At 32.3% G+C, this 26,552-nt stretch overlaps 1 protein-coding gene across 3 annotated transcripts in view; it reads right to left on the reverse strand.

Moving 5' to 3' along the window:
• LOC129743398 (dystonin) overlaps positions 1-26,552 on the reverse strand; it is a 532,614-nt gene that overhangs the window by 482,314 nt on the left and 23,748 nt on the right. For all 3 annotated transcript variants that reach the window (XM_055735401.1, XM_055735400.1, XM_055735402.1), the window contains exon 2: positions 13,254-14,837. In XM_055735401.1, coding sequence (XP_055591376.1) covers positions 13,254-13,398 — 145 coding nt within the window. In that variant the 5' untranslated portion in view covers positions 13,399-14,837. The remainder of the gene's footprint in view (positions 1-13,253; positions 14,838-26,552) is intronic.

The raw sequence follows: 26,552 nt of genomic DNA on the forward strand, positions 1-26,552 counted from the left end.
TATGGATCAGTTTTGAACCAAAACCAAGCTTTCAAAACCCCAGGGTTTGAGAAATTCACAAATGACCCCAAATTGACTCAGTCTAATGTATAATGAAAATTTTTAGTTTGAAACTGTTTTGATAATTGATTAAAACTAGCATGGAGCACTAAATTTTGTACTGTAGAAACGATAGATATCATACGTAAAAATGCCCGCGTAGAGAAGCCAAGAATCGCTATGACTGCGTGGTGGGACTGTAAATTTTAAATTCATCTAAGATAAAATAATTTACTCCTATGGTTGGTCCAAACTTAGTTATATTTTTTAGTAAAAAGAATGAAGTAAAATGAACCAGATAAGCATTTGAAATTTTTAGGCAGTAACATTTTAAGTGAAAAAAGTATTTACACCACTCTGGATAAACAGATTGTTCTGCATCGTACAGAAACTCAAAATCATCATCTTAAATGCCGTGACTAACTTCAATAACCCAAACGGCGGCGGCCCCCATATGGCCAGTTGTTGAACGTAATCTAAGAACGTATGTAGCCACCCATGAAACAGGTAAGTTCCTACGGTATTAGATCTGTTGGGGTGCCCGGTCGAATTCTGCAAAAAAAAACTTTTGCCAAGAAGAAAGCAACCATTCCATCATCATCAATCAAACTCGATTCGTCGGTTTATTGGCTTGTAATCGATACGACGCGACGCGACGACGTGAGCAGCGATGGATGCATGGATGGATTGCTTGAATGAAGTCGATCGATCAGTCTTGCTTGCTTGCGGTTTTCCTGCCGACTGAACTGACTTTATCGATTGGGAAGAAACAATCACGTTTAATTCGGGAAAAGAAAAGTTTCTTCGGGGTGGTCTTAATTCCTAATTTCCTAAGAATTCGATTCCGGGGTGTTGGAAGGTAATACATGTAGACGTGTATATGTTGGTACAGAAGATTGTTCCCGATAACGGACACGCATATTTACTACCGACCTAGAAACAATTTCAATTTATTTCCTTCGATAGAATATTTATGAAAGGTATTGCATGAGACACCCCGGACATAAGTTTGTTGAACTATTAAATCGTGAAATCTAAATGTTAATCTTATTGCTCATTTAAGTTAACATTTGGTAACGATGAAATTACTTCAATCGAACGAAGCGCTGATTTGGTCTAGCGGATAGGCTGGTGCGAGTCTGGTAACCCAGGCGTACTGGGTTCAATTCCCGGAATCGGCAAGAAAACTTTTGGATTCGAACCCCATAAGTTGCAGACAGGTAGGATGTTTATCATTGTTTCACTAAATATAATAAATATTTCAGAGAAAATGCATCTGGGCATGTCAACAATTGTAGGTCTCTGAAGGTTGGATAGCATTTTCTCAACGATCCATCGGCCGTAGTAACTTGCGAAGCAATTCGAAGGCTGAGCCACACAGACATAGGTATGACCTTGCTACCGATGAGGGAACAATCTATATACACATACATACGTGAAACTACTTTTAATTGAACGAGATGTTATATAACATCGGTATTATTTACTTATTTCCCAACTTCACGAGGTTTTATTGCAGAAACGTGAGAGTGGATTTTGAAAACTAATAGATCACATTGAAGCTTGAACTAAGAGCAACAAATCGGTGTTGGCGCTATTTGTCTCCACGCGCTCATATTTGAACATACCAAGCATATTTTTTTGAGTGTTCTGCGTGTTTCCATACACAAATTATTTTCAACTACCTTCTGCTTAGTACAGGGATCAATTTTTGTATGGAAAAACACTAAACACATCGAATACATGCTTGTTGTGTTCAAATATTAGCGTGTGGAGAAAAAAAATAAGCGCGTGGAGATAAATGGCGCCAACACCAATTTGTTGCACTTAGCAGGGCTGGTAGCGGTTTGACAATGAAATAGTAGGGACTTTAGTGACCAAAATTTGAAAAAAAGTGACCAAATAGTGACTTTGAAGACCGAAAAAAGTGACCAAATAGTGACTATGTAGAACGAAAAAATAACTTTGAAGTACAAAAAATGTGACCAGTCAGGCCCGTGCGATGGACCCTTCCGGGGGGGTTTTCAAAATTCAAATTTAGATAAAATTAATAACAATACCAAAAATAAACAATTGAAAAGGAAAGGGTTTTCTTACACCATTTGTCACTCATGTTCAACACAAAAACTTAAAAAATGACTGATAAACAAAATTTTGGAAACATATTACAATGAATGTTTCAAATTTTCGATATGTCAAGAAAGTAAGAAATAAATTAGTTTCAAAAGAATTTGTTAGCAAATTTAAAATTAAAAAATATCTGAATTCTAAAATAAATGTCAAATCTTGTACAAAACTTAGCATGAATAGATGTTAGGAAAATGATAATAATTGTTAATTTTTATTCATCTAAATTTGGAATTCTTTTCCTCATTTTTAACTGGAAGTTTAGTGAGAAAATCCGCTGTAATTTTTTAATTTGAACAAAAAATATTTGATCACGATTTAAAATGTATATTACCGATTACTGAATAAGAAATGAATTTTGAACAGAATTTATTCAATGTTTGATTTTTTAATTTAATTTTATAAAAAGAAGAATATATTTATAATTATTTTAAAAGTGCCAGTTATAGAAGCCAGACATAAAACCTTTAATAAAGTAAAATCCTCCATGTTCAACTACACTGACAAAGAAATGTTAGAAAATGAGTAATTATGTGAATGATAAAAACTGATAAACAATTAAAAATAATGAGATCCAAACTTTTGTTATTAACACTGCGTATTAAAATTTATTTTGAAAGTTGCTACTTAGAACAATTTTTCAAACTTTTTAGATTAATTTATAAATCATGATTTCATATAAAAAATATTAATAAAAAGTTATTAAAGTTTCAATCGCAGGTTTTTAAGCTTTGAATTACAAGCTCTGAGTATTTTGTCTCTTTTGATTAAAATATTGGGTCCTGAAAGAACAGAAGGTTGAAATTATGTTTTTTTTTTATTTAAAATTTGGAGTTAAAGGCTTATGGTTGAAGAACACGAAAATTTAGAGTTTAAAAACAAGGAAACAATTGTTAAAAATATGTCTTAAAAATATAAAAAATTTGATTAAAAAAAATCCGGCAAGTTGATTATAAAATTGAAAAAAAACTGTACAATAAAATTCGGTAGATTTAAGGCTATGATCATTTAGTATCCGGGCAGTTACAAACGTGTGTATTTTAAAAACTATTCATTTGATCGAAAAACTTTCTATGAAGGAAATGAAGGTGTTAATATGACATTTAATGTAAAAATATAAAAAAATATATTTATCAATGATTTCAAGAAATACTCTAACTTTTAAATAAAATCTCTTTTTTATCTTTGCACACTTTTTTCAGTCATGTATTTATTTATTTTTTTACCACAGAAGCAAAACCTTTGCAAAATCTTGCTATTTTACACAAACTCACCTGGAAAAAGCAATTGGAATCGTGTTGGAACCTTTTCATGAGTTGGCATCTCGATGAATTTGATCTTTTAAATCCGGTTTTAACATAAATTTTTTTGTCCATCAGAACACATGTGTCATATTGCGTAAAAACCGGATGCACAGATTACAATCTTTGGAACTGATCATTATTAGTTATTTACTTGGTGTCTACTAGTCAGGCAACACTTTTTGCCTGCCGGAAATGGATTTTTTGCATTATTTAAGGAGTCTGCATTCAGTTATCCCCAATAACCACAGACTTTTTACCTTATTTAAGATCAAGGGTTCCACTAAGATGCTTGGTTTGAACTTCGTGAGCATCCTAGTGTGGCTCCTTATATTCTTAACCATTTGATTCGAAAAAAAAATCAGAAAAAAATCAACAGTTCATGAGCTTTCAAGTCAACAATGAATAATTTTCGAGGCCCAAAATGCGTAAAAGGAGCAAATTTGTGCAAAATTATTTTTATCATGAGTTTTTGCGTCATAAATATCTCAAACACACGTAAGCTAAAAAATCTATCAAAAATAGGCAAGATAGTCATTTTCATAACCAACACAACGCTACTAAAGTTTTGCATAACCGAGCTCTATTAACGTAGATATCACCGAAATAAAGTGCCCGGATACTAAATGATCATAGCCTTATTTAAAAAATTGAAAAAACAATATGGAAATAAAAAAAAATTAGTTTTTAAAAACATTTCAGGAAATTTTTTTTCAATAAACATGTTTCATCATAACCATTTTGGTGCTTATTTTTTCAATTATTGATTTGGTAAATAGTGTCTTCAACTAGAAATTTTGTCAAATTCGGCCATTTAGTTTTGGTAATAAAGAGTTTATTACTAGTAAAATTGATAGATTACTGATTATGGAAAAATGTCATTACAAGTATTTTTGACATCACAGCAGAAAGTGTTAAAAAAAACTTGATTCTTTTTAAAGCTCATTAATTCATATAAAACTTTTATTTCTAAATAATATGTTTTTGATTTGAGTTTTTGTAAAAAGAAAGTGCAGAAACTTCTCTACAGATTTTAAATTATTTTCATTTCAATAACAAACCCACCGTACGAGGAAAGGTGTGCTATGATATGTCTAACCTCACTCGAAAAGCGGCGCGTCGAACTGCAGCAAGGTTTTATATTCGACACATTGACCAACCGTATTGACTGTGCTTACATTCTACAACGTGTTAACATTTATGTACCAACGAGAACACTTCGACAACGTCAGTTTCTTTCAATTCCTCACCACCGTACTGCCACCCTATTGACAAGTGTTGTGAACTTTTTAATTTAGTGTATAATTTGTTTAATATTAATATGTGCAAACGTCGTTTTAAAATAGGCTTAAGAAGAATTTCCTAGTTTTTAAGTCATCAGTCTGTACGGTAATTAAACCAAAGACGAAATAAATAATAATAAATATAAAAGCTGATAGAAATATTGCATACATACTTAGATTCGGGGAACCCAAATTAGTTGAAATTACCGTTCAAATTCATTGCACCTAAAAAAAAATGTAATTTTTGTGGCGCTGTGTATATTTTTACAACCCTTTTTTTTAAGTATTTAGAAGAACAAAAAACACGAAATAAAATTGAGTCTGAAATTGTTTTTTAAAGAATATTTCATATCATCATAACATTTGTTATGACATAAAAGATTTTTTTTCATAAAAAAAAATGGTTCGTTTCAATCTCAATCTTAGTTACACTTCTTAATAAAAACCCATTCTAACTAAAGACGAGATAGGGTTATTGTATATCAAGTTTTGAGTTCCAATACAAAAGGTTGATTGAACTCAAAACTAGAATCTACAAGCAAAGTTAGTTTCAATTCACGAACGTCAAATAATGTCGTAGATCGAAATGTCTCAAGTCAAGGGTGATTCATGCCGAAATTCCGCCGGAGGCGAAAAAAATTTCTGACTGACTGATCAAGTAATTTACCGTTACTATCGTCAATATTAACACGCGCAATTCAAATTACTCTTTCATTGGTATATTATCGGTGAAAAAAGTTACTTTTGGTGATAAAAGTGACCATTTTTCGGAAAATAGTGACTTTAGTGACCAAATGATGAAAAAAGTAACTTTTTAGTGACTGACCCAAAAAAAGTGACCAAGTCACTAAAAAGTGACTCGCTACCAGCCCTGACTTAGTTCAAGCTTCAATGAGATTTATTAGTTTTAAAAATCCACTCGCGCGTTTTTGCCATAAAAGCTCGTGAAGTTGAGAACAATAAAATTTAAAGATTGCGATAAGTTTGCTGGAAAACGACATAGAATGTTGAAATGTTGTACAAAATGTGTGATTTGAAGCTCCAACTAATGTTAACAACTTTTAAAATTTTAAATAACTTTCAAAATAGAACCTCTATAACTCTGCTCTGAACAGAGATAGAGTTTTGATGTTTTCAACAAGGTTTTATTACGGTGTGTTTCGTTGAAGGACTTTATGAAAAAAGTAACGCCAATTTTTGCATGGGCAGAAAGTAGAGCTTTTCCCGGTTCATTGCCACCAAAAATTCAAATATTTGGTCGGTGACCCCGGTGATAAAACTTTCTATTTGAAAATATATATTTTAAGTGATTTATAATGTCAAAGGTGCTAATTTTCTTAGTTTTTAACTTCAAATTTTTTTAAATTGAACTGGTATATCGACAATCTTATCAAATCTTCAAAAATTTTCAAAGATATTTCAAAATAGTTACAGAGCTATTAAAACAAAGAAAATTGCTTAATCTTCTAATCATAAAATTTAAAAATCGGCTGGCAAATCCTTTCAGCAGTTTGAGAGGGTAAAATTGTCTGAAATTATTAGAATTATCTGGAATAATATGCATCCATAAATGAATACATTTGAATCCATTATCTTTGGATTTTCTATTTGAGGAAACACTGGAGTGAATTTTATTTAGAAAAAAGGTCAATGATTAAGAAAATCTGTTAACACTAGAAACCGCTATAACTTTTTTGTGATAACGCTTATAGTGGTGCGATCTTGAGTAGAAACGTTTGTCTTAATTTAAGGTTTGAAAAATTTAAGAAAATCAATATAGGAAAGTAAGCGTTTCGTTAAAAACAATTTTTGAGGAGAAATCAGCTTTTATACTTCTCCTCAGTAAAATGGCTTAAAATCACAATCGCACAAGCAGCTACAGCAGTTCAATCTAGCTTATCCTTTTAATGCATGACTTTTTTAAAGTGAGACAAGCAGTTATTGATTTAGTAAAATCATACAATTTTAATTCGAACAACACAACCGAACAGGTTTGAAGTCGTTATTTTGAGTATTATAAAAGTTATGGCTAATCAAAGTTGTAAAATAATTTTTGAAATTCTTAATTAAATCCAATACGATTTTGCAAATTTCTTTCAAACCTTGTTAATTGGTTACAGGAAGGTGTTTGTTATTGATTGAGGTTAAAAAATTTGATGGAATTTGCAAATCTGAAGAAATAACAGTAATTTTTCAAAAACTATTTTTTTCAAAAACATTTCATTTTTGAAATTTTTCCGCATACTTTGTTCGATATCTCACACATATATTGCAATATCGTTATGAAAATACGCTAATTTCGTTTGATATTTAGAACATTTTTAGTTCATACATCACTCAAAAATATCCACGCGTTTCCGAGATATTTGGATTCTGATTACTGTTGTTGGTGATTAGATGTTGTTTTACACTATGCATTTTAGGGGTAAAATTTTGCATGTTACTTTCTTTTGGCACAATGATCATTTTAAGCCAGGAGTGTTTTATTAAAAGTTTTATTTTTATTTTTTCTAGCTCAATTTTGGTAACCCTGCTGTACACTGTGATTCTTCAATTTTATTCAAAGAGCTACTGTTAGGGTTGAAAAATCTTAACTTCTACAGTTTTCAACTCATATATTATTATAATAACCTCTTAAATTCTTTGTTTTTGAACATAAATGATGATTTTTCAAATAAAATTTAAAGTTTTAAAAAATATATATTTTTTTCAATGGATGAGTCTAGGCTGAAACTGTGATAAAATTGAAATTATACTAAAAATGCATTTCTATTTTTTCTTTCGTCGATCTTTAATTTACAAGAATCAACAGTATTGTTGGCAAAAATGAATTGCAAATGATCGATATTTGTTGATGATATCATTTTTTGATCGTCCCTTACTTATTTTTGTTATTCTACTGTAAACTGAATTTTTTTTTTATTTAATAGAGCATCAATGAAGCACTAATGCTACAGTAAAATAGTTATAACTTCTACAATTTTATACCAATTCACAATGAGGAAAAAAGTGTACAAACCGCAAAGAAATTCAATAACTTTCGTCCTACAAGAACCAAATCTATAAAATATACTTTCCTTATGTGAAAAATTCCGGAGAATCAATTGGACATAGTTTCAAACGCCGCACAAGCTTACGAACGGAGATATAGTGCCTTTTTAACCCCTAATTCCCCTATATTTTGTAAACATTCCAGAAAAACACTGATTTGAACTAGAGAATTTTGAACGAAAACAGACCTATCGTGTGTATTTTTTTCTGAGGAATCGAATGAAGGCTGTTTGAGCCCCCGCACGCTTCAGACAATGGAGTTATGGCTTGTTTTACCTCAATTCCCCTATATTTTTCAATTATTTCAGAAAAAAGGTTGTTCGGACCTGAAAATTTTGAACAAAATTTGTTGTATCTTGTGTGTTTTTTTTTTCGGAGAAACCGAATGCAGGCTGATTGAGCCTCCGCACGCTTTAGAAAATGGAGTTATGGCTGTTTTACCCTCAATTCCTCTACATTTTTCAATGATTTCAGAAAAAGCATGTTCGGACTTGAAAATTTGGAACCAAATGGATTGTATCCTATGTAATTTTTTCCAAGGAATCCAACAGGCCTATTCGAACCACCTAACAGAAACAGGAGTTATGGCTGTTTTACGCTTAATTTCCCAACATTTTTCAGATAGCTCAGTAAAAGCATGTTGGGACTTGAAAATTTTGAACCAAATGGGTTGTATATTGTGGAGTTATTTCCGAGGAATCGAATGAAGGCTGTTTTAGCCACCGCACGCTTCGGAAAATGGAGTTCTGGCTGTTTTTACCCTCAATTCCCTTTCATTTTTCAAAAAGTTCAGAAAAACTCAAGAAATTCATAAGAACTAAAAAATTTGAAATGCATAAATCTGATCACAAATCCTTGATGAAATTGAAATTTCTCCTAAAAAAATAGTTATTTATCGTTTTGTTAATCATTATTTACGGAAAAATAAAGTTCAAATGATTAATAGAAATTCTATTCACATTCAATATGAAAAAAAAAAGAATTTCGAAGTTGATGTTATGTATTTAGCCGAATATAAACGGATTTCAGTGCATGTACTTTTACTTGACCTAATTTCATTTTTAAAATTCTATTTAAAACTGGTCTGATGAGATTTGTTTGAATTTAATCTGAGATAAACAAAATTCAAAAATGCCATTAACGAGTGGTATCATAACAAATTTGAAGATATTTCGTTTGAAACCAATCAAAGGATGTTGGACTGTCAAAAGAAGAAATTGATATTTGTTCCAGCCTTACAAGGATATTCCAAATAATAAAATTTGAATAAAATTTTCATATAAAAATAAGTTTTTCAGAAAAATCAAATCAAATCTTTTGCGCCTTGAAATTTTTTGATATTTCAGAATGACAAAACCTTGAATAAAAATTAAAAAAATTATTTTTTAAAGAACAACAATGGAATAGGCACTGCACAGATGAAAATTTTAAAAATATTTACTACAAATCTTCAAGAAACTTTATTTTTAAAACATCTTCTATTAACATACCGTGTCATATTTTTGCTTATTCTACAAATTTGTAGAATAAAATAAAGCTTTAAGGTACACCGGGATAAGACGGGACGCGGGGTATTAACCCTTCGTTTCATAAAGTTACAAATATGCAACAATTAATTAAAACTGTTCTAAACTTCACATTTAGCTAAAAAGTAAATTTTTTTTTTCGATGGGAATAATATTTATAATTTCAAGATCACGTTCAATTAAAAAAAAATATTTTTAGTGTTTATAGGAACCAAAAAAACCCACTTGAATCTGAAAAATATGGAATGTGGAAAAAGCCTAATTTTTCAAATTTTTGGCCTAGTGTAATTCATATTGAGAATTTTTTTTCGACTTAAAAAAAATATTTTTGTATTCCCACTAAAGTAATTTACATAATAAACAAAATTTGAGATTTTTTTTTTTTGTTTTTTCTCTGATATAATGGGTTTTCAATAACTGTTGCAAATATGCAACACCATGCAACGGTAGTACCTTAGCTAGTTATATGGGTTCCATAGTAAGTTTTCGAAATTTGCATCGTTAAACAGTGTATTTGTTTCCCGATGACAATGTTTTCGTTATTAATGATTTATTATCATGTTCAGGCCGTATTAAGAGGGGGGGGGGTGAGAAAAATTGCCCCCCCCCCTGAATAAAGAGGGCCCCCGAGGTGAAAAAAATAAAAGTTTTTCTCTAAACCGTTATCAAAACTAGAAAAATATTATAAAAAGTTCAAAATTTATCAAACTTTAAACTAGGACGGGTCCGAATAATTAACTTATTTAGGATTTGTAATTCAGCGTATGTAAAACACATTATTTTGATCTTTTTCTCCGCGGCCCATTGGTATAACAAATACATATTTTGAATAAAAAAAAATGTCGGATGCCTTCATAACTTGCAAGCATACACCAATTTTCAAAAGTTCTATATTATTCAACGTGATTCAAACTCAAATACGGGGCTTTATCCAGAGAGTTTAAAAATCTAAAAACAAACAACGAATACGCTTTTTTATTTTTCCACTTGAAAATTCAGTACTATCTGCTAACATTCGATAACCGAGGTTTGAAGTATTGTTTTGCTTTTTTTTCTTAGAGATGAATGAATGATTTGATTGAAAATTACAATGCTCATTATTTTTTACTAAAGTATGAGCCGCTTCTTATTATCAATCGACGAAAAATGCTCTTTATTTATACTATTCAACCTTTTCCTGGAAGCTCTGGAAGTTGATTTTAAATTGAAACTTTTTGTTTTCGAATTTAGTTTTATTTTTATTTCTTTTTTATTCTTAAACTGATTTCAAGTTTGAATTCAAATTTTTGAATCATGTTCCAAATTCTAATGCTCATTCCGAAGAAATCTTTATTGTTCTTTTAATTTTGCCAACAAATGATATTTAATAGTTTAATGTAATTTGTAATTGGATCATTCCTTCAAAACTAAATTGAGACTTTGCTCTTCAATACCAAGTTTGTTTATTAAAACTGGCATATAGTTGATTGGTATGATGGTATGTTTTAAGATTAAGAATCTTTATCAGAACCAATTTAAATACGTTTTCGGAATTGATTTGTGTTGATTTGTTCAAAGGTTATGTTCAGAAAAGTTGTATAGGTAAGAAGCTTTCCATTTTGCCGCCGGTCGTGGCCTAGAGGATAGAGTTCCAGCCATCTAAGCCAGAGTCCATGAGATCGAATCCCGATCACGGCACATATAGTGCTCTTTCCGTGGTCTGGTGGTAAGATGCTAGCCATAAAATCCTTGAAAGATGTACGCCTTAGAGTTAAGTAAATTAGATCTCTTCAAAGAAACATGAAGTTTCACTGAGATCCTATATGTGTGTGTTCGTTTTTTTAGCACCTTCAAGCAAACGTAAGGAATAATTTCCTCAGTAGGTGGTATATTATCGCATAACTACTCCTAGCTAATTTCTCGAGAGTCTTTGTAGTCTAGTGGATAAGCTGGTGCGAGTCTGGTTCCGATGTGCCAGGCTGGGTTCGATTCCCGGTATCGGCGAGACAACTTTTGGGTTCGAATCCCATAAGAAGCCGACAGGTAAGATGTGTTTCCTCTTATAACTGATTATATGAATGTTTAACCAGCTGCCAGCTGGCCAGGTATATGCACGGATGCCGGAATACCTCTAAGTAACCTGATTGACTCGTTCTTCCAAAATATACCTACATACGAAGCCATGGGGTCGGTCCAAGAATGCATGTGAGCACATAATTATTTAGGCAGAAACTGCGGTGAATCCGTGCACCCATGGTGGATAACCAACATACATAACTACTCCCAGCTAAATTCTCAACTTTCTCGGTGTCCAGAAATCTACATTTGCGAAGTTCCTGTGTGAAATCTATGATTAGTGCAAAAGAAATTAGGAATAAACATTTATTTCCAGTTGTCGAGTGTGAAGAAAAAAAAGGTGTAACCGTTTCATGTTGTTGCAAATTTGCAACAATTAATATTTTTGCTAAATAACCGAAATATGTGAAAATAATATTTTTTCCTTATTTTTCCCTTTATGTATTCATCATTGCGCACTATTGAGAATTTTTTCGAGAAAAAATAAAAAATCATGAAATGAAGGGTTAAAACAATACTGTACACTATTTTTTCAAACTATTAATGCAGAATGTTAAATGTAATTGTAATCTATCCAAAAACTGCTAAAAAGATACGACTTCGACAAAAGCGGATGATTACAGTGAGTTTTTGTTAATTTTCTATTTTTTAACTACGCTGTGGAGTTGATGTGCATTTATCAATTGCAGAATTCTCATGAACTAGCTGGATCTTGACGAAATTTTCTACATTGAAACAATCCTTCTATTCGAAACAACCAGCTAGGAAAAGAAACGACGGTTAAAAATGAAGAAAGAAGAGTTTATTTAAAATAAAACTAAAATTTTATCTTCAAACCCTACATGCGGCTTTATACAGACTTGATATTTGCACATTTTTTTCAATTTTCTCTCTTTCATCCAAAACAATTCAGCTATATTCAGCATTTGGACCATGAAAAGTTGGGAAAAGTACTTGTTTGTTCTGGAATGAGTATATATTTTCGATACAATCGAGTATTGCAAGATAAATTACACACAATAATTATTGAAAGTTGCTTTATTAGTAGTACCATGTCCCTATTCACCCAATTTTACGGTATAACTGAAGTATAACTGAAGTATAACTGAAAATAACAAATTTAAAGTAGAATTAGAATTGATTTTGCCATTTTTCATTACAAAAGACGAGGTTTTTACTTTTTTTTAAATAATTCACAGGATTTTAAATAATTGATTTTCAATGAAAAATAGTTTTTGAAATTTTCTTGCAAAACAAATTGCAGGAAATTCCATATGTTTTGTGTACCTACTATTTAACATTATTAATTCAGTTTTAAAAAAAAGCCAAACTTCAAACTGCGTTCGAATGATCAAAACCATATAATTAAAACCATGTTCGTGCTTGCAGACCAACACATTTCGGGCCTTTTCTAAAAAATCTTTAAAATTTTTAATTTTCCTGATTACATTGCATAGCTATCCTTCAGTTCAATAACAAAAAGTAACTTTACCGACACAAGTTTGCGATATTTAGTTTAGCCAAAATGAGCCTCATGTCCAATTTGTATAAATTTTTTGAGTACATCGTACTTAATAAACCTGAAAAATACTAAATACACATATCGAAAACCTTGATTTTTTTTAGATTTTTTGTACCAAATTTTAACTTTTCTTGAAAATGGCCATTGAAAAGAAAACTAATCAAAAAAATAAATTTATAATCTAGACTATTTTTGGTTTCTACCAACATAAAGTATCTTATAGTTTGATATAAGTTCAAAAAAATCCTAAAATTCCTTAAAAGTTTTCCATCCATTTTTCGATTAACGTTTAATGAGGCTGCTTGTTACATTAGATTTTTTTAATAATTGAAAGATAAAACCAACTAACCTGCTATTCTCAGAACGGCGCGATCTGCCGGATCCAGCTGCAGTATGCTGAGGGGCTTATCCTTTGCCCACTCGGCCAGGCTCTCCCGATCCATACTGAACCCCGGTAGGCTGCTGCTGCTCGGTTTCCTCGGTATCCGCTTCATTTTGTTGTAGTTTCGTGTAGTTGTTGTTGCTTGTTATGATATTTCCAAATGTAGTTAATCAATTATTTTTCAAATCACTTATCGCCTAGCTTTGTATCCTTACAAACTAGCTATTTAGGTGTCACTTTAACTTAAACCAATTCACGCTTAGCTTGGTTATGTTGTGGTTGTTGTGATGTAAAAACTTATAACGGCGTTGTTAACACTTATTTGAGAATGATTTTATTTTCCTCTATTCCAATGTGATGTGGTGTATCTTCAGCTATGTAGTAGTAACCTTAACCCACTTAACTACTTAATTTTATGCTTGCTTGAATAACGATTGAATTAATTACACTACTTTTTCTTTTGTTTCCTTTGCTTCGGAAAGGAAGAATTTCTACTATTCACTTGAACTTATTGCACACTGGGATGGATCGAGGTGTGGGATCCAAAACTACTTTTCTTCCACTCTCTTTCTCTCTGTAGAAGGCTTCAGCGCGTTGTGGCCGGAACAGAACAGAACAAGAATGCCTTCAGCATATAAGGAACATGAATTTCATTTGCGGTTTTCGCACACTACACTGCACATCGGCCCCGGGGATTGCATTACACCGATCAAATCAATTTCGCCAGATCTTGATTTTTTCGGGGTTGTTTGCTTGCGGTTGGATTGCGAGTCGCGAGTTGCGCGTGGTCCGCTTTCCAAGTGGGTACTGCGGGGGCGGGAAGCAGACGGTTTGCTTTTCGGGAATCAGTCACTGCAACAGAATCGATCGCCAAAATAGCCCGCCGGTTGTGGTCTTTGCGGTTGCCGCGGGCAGCGTTTCCGTGTCACTTTTCATGATCCACCAGACGGGGGTCCCTTTGACTGCAATCGAAAATCGTAAGCCGCTGCTGCGCGATTAATGACTTTGATGTTTTCTTGCTAGCTTTCCCAAAAGGCAGAAACCCAAAACGGTTATGTGTGTGCGATCCAAGAAGTTGTTTTCCGGTCCAAGCTGCTTGCTTTCTGGATTCGGGGAGTTGTAACGGTTTCGCATTCAAAGTTGTTGCTTCTGATTCTTCACGGCAGCAAACACTCCCAACACACAATTCTATCCAAACTCAATCAATCATCGAAGGGGAATCATCAAGAAACCATCGCAGACGGCAATTATTTCGCTGCCTAGCTACTCTAGCTGCTGTTGGATCAATTTCGGTGATTCTGTTGGCGTTTCGATCACAATCACTGCTGCCCGGCGGGATGATGATCGTATTCTGGAATGAGCTACTGTTCACACCCGGGTAGTTTCTTCGCCAGATTTTAGAAACTACTGGGGCCTATTGCCTTCCAAAGATGGTAGATTGGTAGCAAGCTCACGCACACCGATCCACGCACCGGTACGATCTTACGCCAACGCCCGCGATCTTGCGCATAAAAGAAAAGGTGTTGTTATCGTTGCGATTTGCCGGGGTGCCTGGAAAAGAAAATAAGAGAGCGTAAATGCAATGTCTAGATACATAGTTCAATGTAAATGCTTGATGCTGTACGCGGTATTCAAGATAGTCATAGTCGGAATATTTTCAATAAACACCACAAGATAGCGGAACGTTCTTCGAGAGTAGGTAAGTACCTATCTATCGGTTCGTAGGAATTTGCTCTACAATAGTGGCTACTTTCATCAAGTGGCAGACCGGACCCTCAAGGGAATTTAACCAGCTGGAAAATATTTAAAGCTACGTTGTAACGTGGCTTACCATCATCATCCATCAAACAACTCAAGTCCCCTTTTGAGGAGATCAGATTTTGTTTGAAGCGGAGAAAAAACCGTTCAATGGCGTGTTGATTTATTATTAAGTGAGAATTATTGCAGCTTGAAAGCAAAAGCCGAGGCGGTTTATTGTGTACTAGTTCAAAATACAGCAAAACATTAATAATCGTGAATTGAAAACAAATTTATAGAGTAAATCACAGGACTGCAATCACGTTCAAATATTTTTAAGATTCGGTATTAAAAATTTTCACAAATAAAAAAAAAATTACAATCTCTCAACCTCAGACAGCTTTTTTTCTAACATTTAAATAACAGTGAGTAGAACACCCACAAATCAGACTTTACTCCAATAATGACCTTCATTGGAAATGGAATTATCGGTATAAGTTTCTAAGCCGGACCGGCATTTATAAGCTTTCTAATAACTGGCAATGTTCTTCCAGCGCAACCGCATATGTCTGAAGGAAACCAAATATTACATATCCTATCACAAAACACACCGGCCAAACGGCAGACGGCCAGTGCAATGCGTTTTTTGGTAATCGGCGGGGGCAGAAAGACTATTACAATAAACATTCGTTTGCTAACCGACTCAGATGGTGCACTGGGTAAGATATCGGACTGGCAAGCCGATATGCGAATGTTGCAGTGTAGTGCAGTTTATGAATTAACCAATAGGATGAAAATCCCATAAAATGGTTTCGCTTGAATGTAGTGGTCATGTATCATTTTGCTTGGAAGCTCAAGTCTTTATGCCAATAGTGCTTTTCCAATCATATCATCTTTGGTACAATACTTTTTTCAGCGCATTTTCGGCAAAGAGATTTTTTTCATATGATTTTTGCAACCTCTTTTATGGGTGTAGTGATCACATTTTGAAAAAAGAATCGTATTTGGGAGAATACAGTTTTTTAATTAGCGGTTTGAAGTAAAAAATAATTCTAAATTATAACGGTTTTAAGTGTTGAGTCGTTTTCACCTTTAGGTTTTTTGTTATTAAGAATGCTATGCTTAGCAATAAACATCAACCTTAGCCGATCAGGAAAGCATATCAAAATTGTTACACAAACTTATGTCAATGAGATATTGATATTTTATTCAGATATAACTTTGATATCAAAATCTTCGTTTTGCTCGTTTTAAGGAAAAATAAATTACGGCTCCTTTGATGCAAACGGATTTTTTCGGCCTCCAATTTGCCTACTTCGAAAGTTTTTATTTGAATTTTGAAGCTCTTATTCCAATGTATCAGACATGGCTCTGTGGTAGTGTGCGCGCCTCTCAACCTCTGAAGGTCGAGGTTCGAATCTCCTGCCTGTGCTCCAAACTTTTCAAGAATTGTTCAAGTTGGAAACAATGCATGAAAGTTTTAGTACAAGGCAGAAGGCAGTTAAATACTGCATACAGGTGAATGAGTACAAAATATACATTGCATACAAGCTTGTACACAAGACTTATGTTGTTGCAATTTTTGGGTGGTCAAAATTCTATCTTGTTGAGTTATAATCTTGATATAATGCTAACGATGAGTAATATACGTAATTTAGTTATGATTGCATGGGCTTTTTGTTTTCATTTGTGATATTTCAACATTCTACGAGTGCCAAATTATATCTCATTTAGATAGGAAAAAAATGGATATCAAAATATCTTATCTTGATATAATTTTGTTTTTCTCTTCTGATCGGATAATTGCAACCGCCTTATTTGTACATTTTTTTCACTAAATTTGCGTGAACTATCTTTTTTCAACTAGGATTTGAAATCAAGCCAAGAAAAACGAATGTGTCCTTTCTACAAGCGACACGGTAACGTTTTAGCCGATTCTTTGATGCTACCATTACGAAAAAAATGCCTTGAAGTGGTATGCAGGAAGTAACGTCCAGGCGCCGTGCTTGGAAATAAATCATCCCGATACACATTCCCAATAACCTTAAAATAAGGCGTTACAGTTATATTACCGCAAACCTACAAACGCTAACAAGATTTAAAATTACGTTCCAAATTATTAAATTTTACATCATCACGTTTAGAGTTTTCCTCACACATTTCAGTTGAAAAAATCGATTATTTTATTAATATCTACTCTGTTAGTACATTGTAAAGCGGGTAGAATTAGAGCCTGGAGGGCTTTTGCTATTCATTTATAGTGCGTGGTAGAGAGTAAAGTAGTTGTTTTTTCCAGGTCACTGACATTTGATTGACTTCTCATATTGTTCAAACATTTTTTTCAATGATTTCATAATTCAGGGAATCTATCTAATTTTTACTTAACATTATACTCGAAAAAAACAAGTTCATTCATGTGTTAAACATTGGGTAAAAAATTAGTATTGCAGTTATTCCCTGAGCTCATATTTTAAAATTCAATCAATTTTGATTGTTTATCGTTTAATTTTTTCATTCAACTTCAGCTTGAACTCCTGATATTATTTTTAAAATTAAACCTCCTGATAAGAGCTCAGAATTCAAACGGATTTTTAGCATAAATTGAATAATATACAGGCCATTTCCATCCAAAAATAGTTATTAACAATATGTTTTCCAAAGTTTAAATTGAGTGTCATTTTTTCCCATTGACCATTTTCAAATTTAATTAATTTTTGCTTTGTAGTCAAATTTGAAATTAGTTTAGAGTCTAACTCAAAACAAGGCGCAGGGTGGCCACTCAAAATCGATTTTTAATTTCCCGCATTTTTCCCGTCTTTTTCCCGCATGCTCTCACAACATTCCCGATTTTGTAAAACAGAAAACCAAGCAAAATTCCGAATATTTTTTTTGAATATTTATTTCTTTCAGTGGTAAATGATCTTTCAATGATTTTTTTTCGGTGATTTTTACCAATTAAGCTACAAATCATTAGATTGATACGCAGGTTCGAAAATGTTGAACAAATATGATTCTTCATAAAAGAAAAAGCATAAGGTACACCGAGGTAATGGGGACTATGGATGTTAAAAAATACTGTGCCCTATTTTTCCAAACTTAGAATGCAGAATGTTAAATTTACTTGTAATCTATCCAAAAACTGTAAAAGAAATACGATTCCGAAAATAGCGGATGTTTACAGTGACTTTTTGTTAATTTTCTATTTTTAACTACGATGTCGAGTTGATTTGCATCTTTTTCAATGCCAAATTTCTCGTAAACTATAGCTGGCTCTTGACGAAAAACTCTAAATTGAAACAATCCTTACATTTCAAACAACCAGTTAGGAAAAGAAACAGCGGTTTAAAATGAAGAAAAAAAAGTTTATTTGCAAAAAAAAAATTGTCTCCAAACCCTACTTTGGGTGTGGGTGGGGAGGGCTTTATACAGACTTCATGATTACACATTTTTATCAATTTTCTCTCCTTCACCCAATACAAGACACCAGCAACAATTTGCGAGATAACTTTTCTTGCATTGCGTCTATCAAGCTCATCTCTTCAGCGTTTGTAAGCAACATGTTCTGCATCAAATTGAACGTAATTTTATCAAAATTAGACCACTGCTGATTTTTTAATGGTGTTTTTCAAGTTGACTTTACGAAAAACCGTCTACACTTACCCCAGTGGACCTTATATTAATTAAAATTTATGTGATAATCGTTTTTTCGCTGTATGTTTCTAAGATATTTTTAAGTATTTAAATTTTTTCGTCCATCAAGCTTGCCTCTCTCTGAGCGTCAGATAAAACCTTCAATTTTTTCGCCTCCAGTTCCTTTGCCTTATTTTCTGCCTCTCGTTTCCGTTTTGCCATAGTATCTTCCAGATTCTTCTCAATTTTTTGTTTTAAAGGACTCGACATACCTCGAGGGAGAATTGCGAGCATACTGCATTGGTAGAATTCATCGAAGTCAATTGGAATGAGACTGGTGATCAACTGTAAATTCATTTCTACTTGTTTCGACCTATTTCGACCAACTTCATTTAACAGACTTTCCAAAAATTCCCGACTTTTCGAAAGAATTCCCGGCTTTTTCCCGCTATTTTCCCGTTGGATTTCAAATCCCGTCTTTTTCCCGCATTTCCCGCTTTTATCGAATGAGTGGCCACCCTGAAGGTGGCCAGCCAGTTTCCATTTTTGAATTCCCATTTTTTCCCGGTTTTCCAGGTTGAGATTTTACTTCTTTGGTTTAAAAATACATCAATGAATATGTACCTTTAACGGGATTTATGGACCGAACAGATAGACATTTCATTATACTTGTACGCGAAAGTGTGGAAGAGTTAAAGTTTTGAGAAATTCAATCTTGTGATTCATATTAAAGTTATTCAAAAATAAAAGTATTATGTTAAAATGCTAAAGAGTAAATAGAAAATAATTAAAATATGTATACGTTACCTTAATCAAATCCTGCCACATCATTCATTCGTTCAACGAAAATTGTCACCTTGTTCTAAGGCTTTGACAAAAATCCATTTTTTAACGAAAACTGCTTTATTTTTATAATTTGCATTTTTTGGACGACAACTTGAAATCCTAAAAATGCCGCATTGCAAAATTTGAAAAAACATCATATGAAATCTTAGATGTACCATAATATGAACATTAAAAAATTTGGATTGCAAAATTTTTGCATTTCTTAAAAAATAACGGAAATTTTTGTTTATTTTTCATTATGAAAAATGGAAAATGAAGTTTCACCATATTGGAAACGAAATAAGTAACAAATTATTTAAGATCCGTAATTTTATTAAATTCTGTCAAATCTTTTATTCTTCCTTAAAACATAATTAAATATCTGTTGATTCAAAACTAAATAAACTTCTTTAATTCTAAATGGTATCTATGTTATAATTCTAATGAATCTGCAAATCCAGATACATAAAATAGCTTATTCTGTTTTCCAACTGATTTTCAAACTTGGATTCGAAAACTTGAAATCCTTATTCTGAAGCACTAATTTTGTAATGAAATTCTGATCCATAAATGTTAAAAATGAATTCAAACGTTTTTAAACAATTTGAATTTTGAGCTCGAATTATGATTTCAAATTCTTAATTTGTACTTAGAGACCTATATTACGTTCGATTGCATAAACTGGTAGATATGTGAATTTATTATTTTTCCATTCCCACATAAATTTCCAAAACAAACTTTAATTCTGAATCTGAATATTTGTTACGACTTACGGCAATGTTATTTGAATATTTTTTTCTGAAACCGGACTGGGAATTGGTTTTTGGATTTAGATAGCTGGTTTCTAAGTTTTGAATTTATTTCTAGTCTAGAATTATAATATTGCAACCAGATTGTGATAATCAAGAATCTCACTCTTAACTAAACTTTTGCAATAATATTTATTTTGAGTACCTCCGAACAAGAAATCTCAATCTTAAATCGGAACTTGTGCCAGAATATTCCATGTATATGAAGTTCGACTTCTGAATAATTGATTGTTCTGAATCTAATTTGAACCTGTATTCAGAATCTGAAACTGGAACATCATGCTAAACCTGAATTTTTAATCCGAATTTCTAATATCAATTCTGGATCTAAAATTTGTATATTAAAATAAATGTTTCTGAATAGTCGTCAAAAATTCTGTGTTTCATGTTTTATGTATCTAAACATGCCAAAAAGTCACAAATTACGTCATCTTTCCAATGCACTTTTCATAAATTTCCTACTGTGACTGGAACAGATGGTTTTTACACCACTTTTTAAAACTTTTTGTGGCCATGATCTTAAGAAATTAATAAAATCCATATGTGCAACATGTAGCGTCTAACTTAATCTTTCTAAGGCACTAAATGATTTTTTTATCGAGCACTTAATAACTGACTTACAGTCTTTCTCCCGAAGAACGTTTATTCATAAAAAAATCGACTTTGTATAATTTTTGCTGAATATTGTCCAAAAATCATATTTAAGTCACATTACAATCTTTTCAAAACAACAAGATTGGTAAAAATCGGTTGAGAAACAAGAGAGTTTATTTCGGAAAAGTAATAAATAAACATAAACCACATACGTTTTTCGAAATCTACAAACATTTAAGAACATAATAATAATGAGAAAATACGTACATTTTGGAAATAAAACTAGCCATGTAGAAAAATTTGCGAAAAAAATTCTATATGCTGAATCAAGGCCGTGCGAACGGGGGGGGGGGGGGGGGGTTAGGGGTTTAACCCCCCCCCCCCCCCATGGAGATTTTTTCCAAGTACAATTTTCAGATGAAGTTAAGAATTTACCATAGAACAAAATAAGTATTTACAAACGTGTCAGAGAATTGGCTCGCCTCTGGCGGAATTTAATCCGTGATTACTTTTGGTATTACTAATTTTTAATTATAAATTTAGATTTATATGTTGATAATAGTTCTGTTTTAAAACTCAAAGCTTGACACACAGAAATACTACCTCGTCTTAAGAATGGGTTTTTATTAAGAAGTTTATATCAACAAATTAACAGAACAAATATTATGCTGATGTTAAAAATTCTTCAAGAAACCAATTTTTACCTCAATTTTATTTTTATCTTGTTCTTTTATTTAAATGCTCAACTTCACATTCCAACAGGTTTTAAAAAATTACACAAAGCCACATTTTGACGAAGTGCTAATAATTTAAGAGCGTTGAATACTCTGGATGCGCTGAATCCAAATATGCAATGATTTTTTCTTTAAGCTATTGTTTATTAAAATAACTTTCAAAGATACAGTACCGTTCATAATTGTATAGAAAATGGAAGCAAGCGCACTGTCACTTCGACTTTGAACTTCCGTAACTTTTTACTCTGATGATAGTTTTTGATCAAATTTTTTGCGTTAGATAGATTAATTATCACACTATTATCACACAAAATTTGAGCTTTCTCGAGTTTGTGTGGCCTGAGAAACAGTAATTTTACGAAAATCGGACTTTTTGGACTTTTCTCATTCAAACTGCAATATCTCTGAAACTACGCAACATTTTTCATTGAAATTTTGCACAGTGATTGTTGAAATATGAAGCTAGCATGTCTGAAGTTTTCGAAAAGTTCTATCGATGAGATCAAAAGTTACGCGAGGTGCAATATTTCAGGCATGAACCTTGAATTGCGATTTCTATAGAATTTTGGACGAATGTTTTCATAGGAAAATCATATCCTCTGTTTAACAACCAGTTAATCTATTTCAACCGAAAAATCACAACAATATCGCGAGATTCTGATTTCAAAACACAAATGGACCATTTGTTCCATTTTTTCTTTTCTTCATTGCTTTTGCCAGACATTTTTTGTCTGATTGGTGGAAGAAATGATATTGTTCTCATAAATCGTCCAAAATTCTATAGAAATCGCATTTCAAGGTTCATGCCTGAAATATTGCACCTCACGTAACTTTTGATCTCATCGATAGAACTTTTCGAAAACCTCAGACATGCTAGCTTCATATTTCAACAATCACTGTGCAAAATTTCAATAAAAAATGTTGCGTAGTTCCAGAGATATTGCAGTTTGAATGAGAAAAGTCCAAAAAGTCCGATTTTCGTAAAATTACTGTTTCTCAGGCCACACAAACTCCAGAAAGCTCAAATTTTGTGATATAATAGTGTGATAGTTGATCTATCTAACGCAAAAAATTTGATCAAAAAATATCATCAGAGTAAAAAGTTAAGGAAGTTCAAAGTCGAAGTGACAGTGCGCTTGCTTCCAATTTCTATACAATTATGAACGGTACTGTAAGTCAAAATCATTCAAGAAATTTCTGACTTTTTGACAAAACTTCAAAACATTACAACAAATTTTAAAATAAAGCTTTTAACTTAATTATCAACTTTTCCGAAGACAGCATGTTATTTGTAAAACCAAAAGTGAATGATGTTTTCTTTTGGTTTGATTACATTCCATACGAGAATTTTAATGAATTTTTATTAGTTTTAGGCTAAATAAAATTTTAGATAATTTTTTAAAGCAAAAATCAAATCGTTTTGCAGGTTTCAACAAATTTGTTAATAAATTAAACTCTATACATAGAGTTGATAGATAAAATCTAATCTGCGTCATGAAAATATGAGTTCATGACGCCAAAATCTACCAAATCAATCATTAAAAAATAAGCACTAAAAAATTGTCCCCATTTTTGTATCGTTTCTTTATAGAGGGATTAACGTAAAGTTTTCACTCTCGGATATGGTAAATTACATTCCTACAATAATATAAATTTGTTTTCAAATGATTCAAATGATTTTTATTAAAATTAAAAAAAAACTTATCTTTTCATATTAATATTTTGTTTCGATTTAAAAATAAATTTACCGAAATTTAAAGTCAGTCCTTTCCAGGAACTAATATCTCAACTTACAGCGAAAAAATGTCCAAAGCTTAAAATTTTAAACTATTAAACCTGCGCCTGATAATTTTATTTAATGTTAATTTTTTTCCCTTTTTTATACATTGAATCTAATTATCAATAATGTGATTTAAAAAAAAATGGTTAAGTTCAGAAAATTGAAGTTTACAACTTTTTTGAAGACTGCAAAATAATTTCACTCACGCTTTAAGAAATATCCAAGATTGAATTTAATTTTAATCTTCTTTGAATTATGTCAAAAATCCCGTTTTTTTGGAAGATTTGGAGAAAATTCACAAAAAAAAAACTTCAATAACTTTTTTCACAGGAGTCATTACTCACGGCCTACGGGCAAGTTTTTCATTGAGTCAAAAATTTATGTTTCATAATATCTCCAATGTGCTAAAGTTTTGCCAAAAAAGTGTTTTAATTTGTTTAATGGATTTTGCCTATTTTCATAAAAACCTCGAAAACAAATGCTGATAGATAAAAACTCAACGCTCCAAAATTAGTCAAAATAAGCTTTATAATTCTGTGTTCTCTTTAATGTTTAATCATGGTCAATTTCTGACCTGATATGATGTAGTTTCGAATATTTTTTTTATCAATCTGGTGTTGTATTTTATGTGTTTTTTCATATGCACTCATTCTTAAGGCCGAAGGTTTATATTCTGGCTCAATACGAAATTTTTAAACGCATTCGTTTGCTGGTGTTTCGGAAATATTGACTCATACATATTTGTAAACTAGATTGCTTTAAACTTCAAGTGAATTCTTAGTTCAGAATAAGGAACCTAATTTGAATGATTTATGAAACATTTATTAAAAACTTTGATTATGATTCATTTTGTGATTTGAATTTGTGTGATGGCCAGGAGTAAGAAAATGGTTGTAAAAATCTATTTTCACATTTTTATGCAATTTTGGGATTTTTATTAATTTTAACGAAAATTGGACTTCAAAAACCCCCCCCATGGACGAGTCCTTCGCACGGGCCTGTGCTGAATCTAAATATGCAATTAGTTGTTTTTATGTCATTCTGTTCCTGAAATTTGTGCACTTTTTGGCATAACTTCAGAACATTTCAAAGATTTTGAAAAGAAAGGTTTTATTCAATGATCAACTTCCCCGAAGACCCCCAGTTATTTAGAGTTCTGAAAAAAATATGTAAAATACAGGAATTTTGATGAAACTTTAAAGATTTTTTAAATCAATCTTAGATAATTTTGAAGCTTAAGTCAAATTGTTTTGAAGTCTTCAACAAAGAATATTTAAAAATTAAAATATTAAATATGAAACACTCAAAGATTTTCCTCAGTGATACCATAGAGTAGGAAATTTGATGCGCGATTTTAAAGAAAGAGTTTGTTTGCACTTATAAGAACTTCCTGGAAGCCTCATGTGCACTAGGTTTTAGCAGCTAAACTAAGTTCTAAGGCAGTGTCAGTGACATTTTTTTACCTCGCTCCCCGAAGGCTTAAACCGGCTCTGTGTGAGTTTCTGTCATTTTTGTCATTTTTATCATCAACAATGAAAAAATTCAAGTGCTAGTTTTTAGTTTTTTTCTGTCATTTCGTTTAAGAATTTTTTGGCAAAACTTGAGAACATTTAAAAGATTTCGAAAATGAAGATTATGATTCAATGATCAACTTCCCCGAAGACCGCGAGTAATTTTGACTTCTAAAAAAATTCTGTAAAATACATGAATATTGAAACTTTAAAGATTTCTTAAACCAAATTGAATCCTAGATTTTGTAGATTCCGATTAGAAAATCGAGGTTTAAATCAATCCCTATTATAATCCTGGATTTACGGAATCTCATGCTCGATGGTTGAATGAGCTTCAAAATAAGGTTGAAATGGTCGGCCATGCTATGCGAAATTTTCCAAACAATCTTTGCGTTTCACATATGCTGCTTGATTTAACAAATTTTAGTTATCTGTTATAAATGGCGGTTTGATTCAGTTTTCAGCATAACAATATTGTGTTGCATTTGTTCCCGTTTTATTGTTATGTGTCAGTATATTTTCGAACTTGATATTTTTTCAGCACGTATCCGGGCAAACCTGGCAAAATCCGGGCATTTGATTTCAAAATTGACGACCAAAATCCGGGCAATATCCGGGCAAATTTTGTAAAATCCCAGAAATTACTCAACAAACATAAAAAAAATTGAAAAAGAAATTTCACCAAGATCTATCAACAGATTTTAAATCGTATTTAAGGCTTCCATGACTTTCATGATTATTTTTAAAAAACTTATTGAAAAAAAAATCATTTTTAAGCCATGAATAAAAAAACAAATTACAACACTATTTGCTTTTTTTTATTCGATTTGCCAAATAAAGTAAATAAATCCGGACAACCGGGCCGGATCGGAATGTTCCGAAATTTTATATGAAATATCCGGACAAACCCGGATAAAACCGGGCAATCTGGCTACTTAAGTATAGAGTCAAGGGGAAAGAAACATGTCAATTCTCAATTTCTGACTTGAATGCGCTAATGCGTATGGGAAAAATCAATGATTTCATTCATAACGAGAAGAAATATTGTTTCAAGAGTGTTACTCATACAACTCAACACATTAAACTATATGCCAGTTTTGCAATGTATGGCCCCACTTGAAAACATTAAAGAGAAGTTTTTTTTTTGTTTCGATTATAGTCGTTTTACCATCTTTATGGCATTCGCGACTTTATCAACGTTACAGTTGGCGGATCGTTATTGAGAAACTATCCGATACAACTGTGTTCGATGTTTACTCTTGGGCTCGAACTCACGGACATCGGCTCAGGAGACAACAGACTTGCCAACTGAGCTATATCACAAGCCCATTAAAGAGAAGTATTATAAAACATTGCCATTGTTTATGGTGATAAGCTATCAGTTATCAAAATAAAACCTTTGTTAAAAAAAAAACTACTCAACAGAACCGTTTGTTCTTTTCGCTTCAATAATAACAATAAACAATAAGCGCATTAGCTGCGCAGAAAATAACAATCTTAACCGGTGAACTGGGTGGCGGGAAAAGCACAAATCTCTCAACCAACTCATCACTGTGCCAGCCAGAGAAAAGATAGGTTCCTACCGGGGGGAAATGTAGCCAGCAGCCCAGAAACTGAGGCCTACAACGACGCCTGGCGGCGGGAAA

This window comes from Uranotaenia lowii, chromosome 2 (assembly GCF_029784155.1).
Source record: "Uranotaenia lowii strain MFRU-FL chromosome 2, ASM2978415v1, whole genome shotgun sequence".
NCBI classification, from domain to species: domain Eukaryota; kingdom Metazoa; phylum Arthropoda; class Insecta; order Diptera; family Culicidae; genus Uranotaenia; species Uranotaenia lowii.